The 10,549-nt window shown below is 49.2% G+C and overlaps 1 protein-coding gene across 1 annotated transcript in view; it reads right to left on the reverse strand.

Moving 5' to 3' along the window:
- Positions 1-4,941, reverse strand: part of LOC136361152 (plexin-A4) — a 122,515-nt gene extending 117,574 nt beyond the window's left edge. The window contains exons 1-3 of the mRNA XM_066318874.1: positions 4,871-4,941; positions 4,318-4,441; positions 931-1,084 (exon numbers count right to left, since the gene is read on the reverse strand). Coding sequence (XP_066174971.1) covers positions 931-1,084; positions 4,318-4,383 — 220 coding nt within the window. The 5' untranslated portion in view covers positions 4,384-4,441; positions 4,871-4,941. The remainder of the gene's footprint in view (positions 1-930; positions 1,085-4,317; positions 4,442-4,870) is intronic.
- Between the last annotated feature and the right edge of the window lie 5,608 nt (positions 4,942-10,549).

Genomic DNA, 10,549 nt, shown 5'->3' on the forward strand with positions numbered 1-10,549 from the left:
ACTGATAACTCAGTGGGACTTGGAAGTGGTGACAACGTTCTGGGAGCTTGTTTTGGGGACTGCAGTGGAGAGCACAGCAGCTGTGTGCAGCTCAAGGAAAGCAGAGGGGATGGTGACAGTTCATGTCACCTCATTTTCTGCAGCCTGAGGATCCCCAGAGGCAAATTTTACGGTAAATTTTCGCAGGAAGCCAAGGACAAAAATTGGCAGCATCCTCTCTGTGTCTCATGGGGGTGATAGCAGGGTCAAGTCTCTGTAAAGAGCCACAGCAGTTCTTGAAATTACCTGCAAAGTTTGTTAGAAAAGGGAAAGAAAAAAGTGCAGGAAGTTGTGGATAGGGGAAGCACCCTTGGAGACAAGGTATTTTTCTGTGCTGGATCACTTCAGGAGAAGGAGCCAGAAGCAAACCTGGAACAGCTGAAGGCAGTAAAGGAATTGAGACAGGAAGCTGAGCACACAGACTCAAATCTGCGAGGAATAGGGTGAAATTACAGACAGGATTGCCCAGCTCTGCAGGAATTTCTGTCTGTTACACAGGATGGGATGTGTTCGGAGCCCGTATCCTTGGTGTGTAACACCAGCCTGGCCAAAAGGAGAGGGAATATCTCACATCCTTGTCTTGTCTTTTGCTGGATCCGTGCAACTGCCACTCGGTGGCAGCCTGCAAACACCTTGTGTCACACAGACCAGTGCCTCAGCGCAGGTGCTGCAGCTCAAGGCTTGCACTCCTGGAACACTCTCACATTCACACAACTCGTGCCATGATGTGCTGCTGTGCAGCTCCAGCAACCCTCCTGCCCTCCCAGGGCTTTCCACGCCCTCTCCTCAGGCTCTCAGGAGCCAAATCCTGCTTTGTGAGGATGCAGGAGAGGGGCAGCGTGTGGGGTGAAGGTGGGAGAGGTGCAGGTGGAGGAGCTGTGGGACACTCACCATTCTCCGTGATGATCTGGGGCACCTCCTTGGCAGCTGGAGAGATGCACTGGATCTGGCTGCCCACCACCAACCCATCCATCTCCGAGAGGTCCTCGAAGGTGCAGTTGACCCCTGCTGAGAGCTCGGGGACGTTGTAGGTCTCCAAGACCAGCTGCAGGCAAAGACGGAGGGGGAGAAGGCAGGAAAAGAGAGAAGAAGAGAGAAACACTCAGCCAAACAACAGAGCTGGGCCGGCAGGAATGAGAATTACACTGGAGAGGTCGGACAAAGAGCCTCTTGCTAAGAGAGAGCATCCTCCTTCAGCAGAAAGCAGCGGCTCGGGAGAGGGGCGAGTGAGGAGGGGAGGAGATGCTGATGCTGGCACGGGTGGCTGTGGCTGTGCAGGGACACCTGCACGGCGTCCCCAGTGCTGGCTGGGCCGGTGCAGGGCAGGAGGGGAGTGCTCGCTGTCTGTCATGCAGGTGTCAGGTTAAGGCAGGGGGAGTCTTTGGAGCCAGCCCAAAGTGGGTCCCGGGGCTGTGGCGGCCCCCGGGGTTTCTGAGGAAGGTGACTGCTACTCACAAGAGGCACTCTGCAGACTCCAGAGAAACTGGAGCGCTCCAGTCTAACTCTCTACGGGCTGCTCTGCCAGCACCAGCAGGGGGGAGCACTCTGCCCCCAAGTTCCTGTGTGAGGAGAGTCTAGTTACAGCCTTCAGTCCACCACAAAAAAAGCTCTACAGGCACAGAAACCTCTCCTGCCCATCCCACCGAAGAGCCGGTCGGCTCCTCGTGCTGTCCTGGGGTTCCATATGGAAAAAAAAAAAGAAAAGCCATGAAGGAGGATTTGCCCATGTTTTTATAGTTCACAACACCCTCTGGCTTTGCTCATGGTCATGGGAGAAGGAATCTCAGGGCTGGTTTCCACCACATCCATGCTTTGGAGGAGCACATTCACACTGCCAATTTCCCAGACCGACAGAGGTCCTGCCCCAGAGCTCTCCATCACTGAGGGTCCTGCTCAAAAGTCATGCCTGAACACAGAGAGGCACCCCAGGGGACTCCTAGCACCTGGAAACTGGTGTAAATTTAGTGGGTTTGTGCCCAAACACTGGAGCCAACCACACAGCACAGACACAAATGCAGATGCTCGCCACACTTTCCTCCTCCCCAAGCTGGCTGAGGCCTTCTCTGAAGTGACAGCCACTGAAAGGAGACACAAGTGCATGCTGAGGTGTTGTTTCTACCAGCACAAAGAGCAGAGGTCGGTCCAGGTGATAAAGCAGGACAGGATGAGAAGGTGACACTGTTCTCAGTGCTCCCACACATTGTGTTTTCCTCACTCAGGGAAAGGCTGGAGCTGTTTCTCCACACTGAGGAGCAGCAGGGAGAAAGGCTGAGCAGACAGGCCTTAGCCCTGGATGCCATTAAGCCTTTGTGAGAGTAGGGTTGTTTTTGGGCCGTAGGAATGGCAGTGGGAAAGGTGATTTTTTTTGTCTCAGATGGGAAAATGGAAAAAGCTTTAGTTATCTGGATGGATTTAGCACTGAGGCTGAATCCATTCTCCCTGCTGGCAATGGAGAAGGGGAATCTGTCCTCCTTAACAAATCTCCCCCTGGCATGATAATGCAGGAGGAAGCTGTGCCATGCAGAAGATGACACTGGTGGGCAGACCAGTGCTTGGCCACAAACTCCAGGAGCCAGTGCACACCCCAAGCAGACAAGAAGTCCTACATCCCACACTCCTGGGACAACATGGAAATCATGGAGCCCTCCCCAGCAAGCAGCTCTTCTCAGAGAGCCCAGAGCAGCATCCCTGGGCTGAAACACACTCAGGTAAGATTCTCCAAGATCCTGTTAATGCCCAAAATTTTAAAAGTGTGGCTGACCACAAAAACACCTGCTCTGCCTCCATGGGCAAGAGCTGACTGTCACTGATGCTTTGCTAGAACTCAAGATTCCAGCATTCTAAATTACAGATGTGCTGAGGACACCATCAACCCTCTGTTTGTTCCCCTCCTGGTTTGCCCCTGGTGATGGGATGAGCTGGGTCACCAGTTTTGCTGGGACTGGGCTGAGAACTCCATCAAAATGCCCATGCAGATTGTTGAGTAACAGATGATGGCAACTTCTTATCCCAGCAGCTCTGGGCTGCCTCACCCCGGGAGTAACCCAGAGGTAAAGGTCTCTTATTCTGTCATCATTTCCCATCGCCCCGAGCCAGACAGTCCCCCAGGATTTATTCCAACATGAAAGAACTCAACAGCTACTGAGAGAATACGGAAAAGAAACCTTGAACTCCCAGAAGAACAAAGAACTTAAGATGTCTCAGATCAGTTTTGTTTGAAGCCTGGGGAAAGTAAAGTCGCAGCAAAGTTAAGAGGCTGAAACAAAGCAGCAATGATTGGACATGCAGGCTTTGAAAGGCTGATTTCCTCAGGCCTGGAGAAATCCAAACCTGTCACCTGGAAGGTGTCTGGCAGCTGCACCCTGAGCAATTCCATTTAGGCCTTTCAGGGTGTGGGGCTAATGACCAACTTGTCTAGAGATGGAGTTTTTCGGGCTTGAGTTACCAACTTAATTGCAGCCCAAATTAACGTGGTCAAAAAGACAGAGCACTGGTAGTCTGAGAGAAATGGGGTTTTGTCTCCTTCTTGGAGCATGTTGGGATCTCACCACATCTGGTGCTGCTGCCATGAGCCAAGAGAGAAACCACAAACTGGTCAGATCTTCAGCAGAGATTTCCTGCCTCAAGCCCAGGATCATCTGCTGCTCTGCCAGCATTCACTGTGTGGTTTTCTTGGCCACTGACTGAGTAGCTCAAGGCCAGAAAGATTAAACCTTGTGCTCTGGAAAGTCACAGGAGACAGCAGGAGCCCAGGGAGCCTTGGGTTCCTCTGCACAGCCTCCTGCCTCCCTGCTCTGAATACCTAGTGCTGGAGCAGGATGGAGTTCCTGGGGGCTTAGAAGGGGATGTTTCCACCCAAAATGATGGGAACTTGGAGCTCACTGAAAGAACTCATATTATCCTTCACTCAACTTTCCTCTAGAATGTGATTTCTAACCATGAAAATGTCCCTTGCCCACAGTTATTAATGAATTCCGCTCCCAGGGCAGCACACAACACTTGCAGGACACAGAGTCCCTTCAGACCTGCCCTCACAGACAACAGGGAAGACTCTTCCTAGTCCATTTCTAGGCTTCTAAATAGAGAACAATCAATGCCAAAACATCCTCCCGTGGCAAATCTCTCCCTGCACCAGAGGAGTTGCCGGGCAATTAAATGGAGTCTGGAGAACCTCTTGCTGCCAGTCCTTCCCTCTGCTGCTGAATCCCTGGGTCTGCCAGGCTGCAGGGGCAGGTTAAACCCGAGGGGAGAGAGGGTCAGGGGTTTGCCATTGCTCACCAGAACGTTGTACTGGGACACGGAGATGTTGTTGGGGTGCACGGTGAGGCGGACGCACTGCTTCATCTCGGAGGCGAATCTACGCGGCTCGCTGGAGCGCTCGCACCGCTCCTTCCTCGTGCACCTGGGGAAACAGCAACACACGGGGACAGGGTGAGCACACACAGCCGGGCCGGCAGGGTGGGGACAGCTCTGGGCTGTGGGAGCAGCAACTGGCAGAAAATCACGCTTGAGCCCTGGCATGGCTCATGGGATCATAGAGAATTTCCTGAGCTGGAAGGGATCCATGAGGATCATCATGTCCAACTCCTGGTCCTGTACAGGACATTCCCAAGAGCCCTACCACGTGCCTGAGAGCATTAACTCTGGAGGATTGCTCAAACAGGCTGGAGAGCTGCACGGAAGCTGTAAGAGGAGGGAGGATGATGGATGAAAACTCCATCCCCCTGCTGAAATTCTCTGTCTTTCCACCCACATAGCAGGTCCAGCACAACCTTCCCTGGGCCAAACCCCCCAGCCCTTCAAACCCTCCTGTCCAAGGGCTGTGGGACACCTCAGGCAGGGCTGTCCTTGTAGAGAAGCCGTGCACAGCCCATGTTTTTTGCCTCTCCTGAGAATGATGCACACTTGTGGTGCCTCTGAGCTGCTGGTACCTCACCTACAGGATAGGGCCACCCCCCAAGCAGTTGTTCCAGCAGATTAAGGAGGGTTTTTTTTTTGCATCTGGCTTTAAAATGCCTGACTAGAAGTGCTGAGAGTTGAATCTTAAAAATTCAGGTACTACAAATAAGTGACAGCTCAGTGAAATTTGTGGGTGCACACACCTGGGCTGCACAAATGCATGAAGTTCACACCACCCACTAACTGCTGATGTTTTCAGTGCTGTCACTGCCCCTCATCTCACCTCTCTGGTGCAAACACAAACCAGGAAAGTGGATTGGTGGCTGTTTGCCCCATTTCCACCCAGGTTTGCACTTGTTTAACACAAACCACATCTGTGTTTCACTCCACACACGTTGCCAAGGCCATTGCTTCAAGGAAAGGTGTCTGCCTGGAAATCCACAGGGTTAATCCAAAAGGACAGCTCCAGCTGCATGCCAATTACCTTCTGCCATTAAATTAATGTTATGGACTTGCACAGGGTGTCTTCGATGGATTTTGTTATTAGCAGTGCTATTACCCCCCATTAAAACCAGCTATAAAGACTTAAGTGCGGATGTTAAATTATTCACCCGCTCCCAAGCTTGAGAGTCTCACTTGTGAGAGAACCTGGGGGCTGCTGGAGCTCCAAGATCACCCCTCAGCATCCCTACTCCTTGGAGCAGAGACTGCACCCTCGTGCATGGGGATTTGCACATGAGGATCCATGGAAACACATGCCAAAAACTCAATATATGGCTAATCCAAATGTTTCAAAGCTTGAGGTGGCCTAAAACTTTAGGGCCTGGCTTCTCTCTAGTGACTGACTCTAGATAAAGTGAAAACCCAATCTGCAAACTTCCATTTCTCCATCTCTGTGGCAGAGGAAAGTTTTGTATTTCCAGAGGCAGGATCCATAGAGGGATATTTTGGCCATTCTCAACACACTTTGCAGGTTTGAGAGAGCAAAAGCAGCCCTGCAGCTCCTGCTCTCTGTTCCCCAGGAGCCCTCATCCCATTACATCTCCTCTGGCACTGCCACGTGCTGGATCAGGAGTTTTAAATGGGCACTCTCCAGAGGGTTGGGCCAATAGCCCATTAAATACCCCCAAAACTGTGAGTCCCCCCATGGTGGCATGAAAGCCAAAAGGCAAAATGCTGACCTGAGGTTTTTCCAAGCACTTCCATAAAATTCCAAACAGCCACAGCGATCCCATTAAAGGTCTGCCGGGTGTGGGAACTCCTCGCCTGGGAATAGCTTGGAAGGGAAACCTTTTTGGGCTCAGAATCAAAACTCAAGTGCTCAAATTCTTCAAGATGTTCTGTTACCTCCCATTCATTTCCTCCAGCTGCAGCACAACAGAAATATCTGGATTTTCTAAAATTAAGAAGGCAGATATCCAGACCCAGTTCAAATCTATGGATATGGATTAAGCATCCAGGAATGTCGTTTGTATTCCCAATCTCACCACTGGGCAGAAATATAATAATCCACATTTTACCTTGCTGTTTACAGGTCATAGACATTTAAAACATGTCACTTTTCAGACCAAACTCTTGCTCCATATTAGACTGATGTGCCTTGATATCTGCCATAAGGTGAAAATAATGTCATCCAAATAATGAATTTATGAAAAACCAAACCAAACTGAGCCTGGGTTTAATATAATGTTAAGGCTGCTGTGTCAGGGTCTCAGGAATTAGGGACTGCCAGACTGAAAGCAGCTTCTGTACTTCCAAATCTGCTCCCTGCACTCACACACTGCAAGCCAGACTTTAATTACAGGATCACAGGTTATTATTCCTTTTTTCCATGGTGACCTCAATTCTGCCACTTCCTAACTTTTGAAGTTCACTGTCTGACTTTTCCAATGCAATTCCTCAGTTGGAGAAACCCTAGATACCTGTGCCTGGTGCTGGAGTCTGATGGTGGGGGCATTCTGCTGAGCTGGGCTCTGGATCAGGGCTCAGGCTCTGGGGTCAGCACCCCAGGTGAGTGACCACAGCTGCTTCAGGAATCAAATCTAAAGGGATGGAGCCACCTGCCAGGGGGTTTGGCAGGTTTGTGCATGCAGAAAGGAGTGATGGTGGCTCTTCTCCAGAGCATTTTGTCTGTGGTTTCCTCCATCTCCTCTCCCGTGACCACCTTATCTATCCTGGGCTGGAGCATCCTGTGGGTTCACACAGCACCCAAGGGGTCTGCCCAGCACCTGCAGCTGAGGCAGAACGTGGTGGGTTTTCCTGTGATGGATTACCCTGAAGGAAGGGAGATTTAGGTTGGGTCTTACAAGAAGATTCTTTGCTCAGAGGGTGGTGAGGCCCTGGCACAGGTTCTTCAGAAAAAGCTGTGGCTGCCCCATTCCTTGAAGTGTCCAAGGTTGGATGAGGCTTAGAGCAACCTGGTATAGTCCCTGCTCATGGCAGGAGGTGGAACTGGATGATCATTAATGTCCCTTCCAACCCAAATCCTTCTGTAATCCTACAGTTCAGAAAAAGATACCTGACACAAAGAAACCACCTCCCTCCAGGCTTCCTCTGCTCAACCAAAAATATCCTGCCCTCCCCAAAGAGAGGAAGAAACAGCAGAGAAAATTGTTCCAACATGTGCAGAGGAAAAGTCTTTCCCTCCAGCACCAGTCTCAAATCCCTGGGCGGTGAAGGCTGAGGAGCAGAAAACAAAAGTGACAAAGGATCTGGTCACAGAAGGCGTCTGCCCGGGGGAACATGGCAGCCCCAGAAGTAAGTTCAGCAAACTGTAAATAAAGGCTAATGGGACTTTTAATAAATCAGCACTTCCAGACACGAGATCCTGCCTGTAAAAGTGGTCACCTGGAAGGCAGCTGCCTGCACTCAGCAGCTGGGCTGGGGGAGGAATAACGAAATATCCCAACCTCAGCTCATCATTTCTGTTGTCTCTGGTGACTGTCATTATCTACCTTGTGCCTTGGGAGCTCCTGTGACTCTCACCTGGTGTGTTTATTATTATTTATACAGAGGGAAACTCCTTTTACCGCCCAATTTGCTTTAATTAAATATCTGTACCCCCAACACTCTGAGGGTGTCCACACACCCAGATCACTTTCCACTGCCACATTCCCTAATTCCCTGTTGGTCACGCCAGAATTGGGTGACGTGTGGCTCCCACCCAGTAGCTCCACGTTCCACTTGAGGCCCCTAAAAGAGCATCTCCCACCCCTGAGCTGGTTTTGACTGTGGTGCAGACGCAACACTTCTCTGGATTTCTCACCAGCAGCTGCTCTTTCACTACCAGCCCTGTCTTTCACCATTCCATGTGTCCTGTTTTATCCAAAACCATCAGCACAAACACTAAGAAGCTGCTCCTGCCACTGAACCATGAGGAACATTATTTCCTCCTCACCTCCCATTAAGACTAAATACCACTGGTGCTCACCCTCTGCTCACCAGCCACCAACCAATTATTTTAATAAAGTTAAATTAATACTTCCTGCTTCTCTCGGCACCTCTCCCCAAGAATCTCAGAGGGCTTTGCCTGCAGCTAATTAAACTTCAGGATACCTCCACAAGGTTGGAATTAGCAGGCAGAGACAGGAAAGTGAGGCACAGGCTGAGAGCAGGGCAAAGCCTGAGATGGAGGTCCTGGTTTGGGACGAAAGAAATCACCACTAAATCCCTGAATCAGGGGCCTAAAGCTGGGGCCACACCCTGTGAACCCAGGCTGCAGAGGGGCCAGGCTATTCCACCTCTGGAGGGATGGGAAAGGTTCTTCTGCCCTGCTGAGGCTTGGTCAAACCAAGCCCAGACTCTCAGTGGAGACACATCTCCATCATCCTGCTGTAGACATGAAAACCCCAAACCACCACCCTACACATAAACCCCTCCCAGATCCCCCCAAAATGACCTTTATTTTTCACCTGACTGAGCCTTGCTTGCTCATAAACCTTAACTGTTGAAAAGGAGAAGGTTTGGATTTTGATTTATATCATCCCCATAATTTCCCAAGAAGCAGACTAAAATATCCAACTTTTTGAATGTGAGACCCAAAAAAGTCAGTTTTCTGGCAATGGAAAAGGTCTTATCTGCAATTCTGTTAATTAATAACAAATTTCAACACAAAAGAGTGTGATTGGATCTGATCAGAAATTGCTACTCAGAACAGAGTATTTGGGGGCTTTTTACAAGTGGCAATTAGCACACTATGCAATTTTTTTTTATTCATGGGAAAAAATACCATCAATAACTTCTAATTCCCAAAAATAAATTCTTAATAGATTAATCCTTTTTGGACAAGCCTCACCATTTTCACCCAGCAGTTTTCTTTTGCCTCTGGGTATTCAGGTAGGTTCTCAGGAAAGGAGAAGGACCTGAAAAATCTGTGTTTGATGGCAAAGCTGAGAGGCAGCTCAGTGGTCATCCCAGCAAGCCCAAATGACACCTTTCCACCACCTCCAAACAGGTAATTTTCTGGAATCACTCTTTTGAAAAAGGTTTTGACATTTCAGCTTTTCTTTCTGGTTCTAAACAATGACATTTCCCTCCGGGGATAAATCCTCTCAGCCTCTGATGGAATCATGTCAGCCACCCCTTTCCTAACACCTTCCCTCCAGTGCTGGGGGTGGCAATCAGGGCACCCCCAGTCACATCAGTGAGGAGGGTCAGGGATATTTTAATATCTCACTGTAATATATAAATATATAAATAAACATAAAATATATATATATATATATATACACATATATCCCACCAGGCCAGGGTGGGATATTTTGGTAAGATACAAGTTTCCTGTTGGAATTCCCATTTTCATCCCCAAACTGCTCATTCCTAAACTTTTTGTGGCACAGGGTCCCTCACACTGGGGTCCTCTGTCGCTGTAGCACACAAAAGAAAGACTCCAAGTATTCCAGAAGGCAAAGAGCACAGAAAAAAGGATTTATTGTCTAATTCTTACTACCTTTTATAAGGTGTTCCCACACAGACTTAACATGATTGGTGAATAGGAACGACACCTCTCTAATCCCTTTGGTTAAACCAGAGAAACAGCAAAACACCACCTGGAGAAAGACTGTTTTGAGAAAGGATGGTTGTTTGCCAAGATTGTTTTGAGAAGAAGCTTTCTTGAGAAATTTTTCCTTGGGAAAAAGTTATCAGCTGGTGGCAGGCTGAAATCTCTCAGACCCAGAAATATCAGGCCCACAGTCCTCCACTTGTACAAGATGGAGATATTGCCCCATCCCAATCCTCACCTCGTCCCAGTGATGTTGTTTCAGCTTGGGCAAAGTTCCCATTCTTTTTTTTCACCCCTCTTCATTTTTTCTGCTTAAAATCAACCTGTTCCCTTCAGTTTTCCCTCAGATTATTCATCTGCCTCCCTCACTCACATCACCACCTCCAGTGGTCTCCTTTCTAGGTATGTTGGATAGAGACATCCAAGAAAAAAAAAAATATCAGGAGGAGGCTGGAGAAGATGTAGGGAAACCTTCAGGGAAATCTGATTTAGGTATCAGTTGGAAAAACCATGAGTAGCCCAGACGGTCCCACCTGTCCTGGATCAAGACAGGGTAAGAGAAAAATGATTTTCCATTTCTCCCATCTCGTCATCTCCAAGGGAAAATCT

This window comes from Sylvia atricapilla, chromosome 5 (assembly GCF_009819655.1).
Source record: "Sylvia atricapilla isolate bSylAtr1 chromosome 5, bSylAtr1.pri, whole genome shotgun sequence".
In the NCBI taxonomy this organism is placed as follows: domain Eukaryota; kingdom Metazoa; phylum Chordata; class Aves; order Passeriformes; family Sylviidae; genus Sylvia; species Sylvia atricapilla.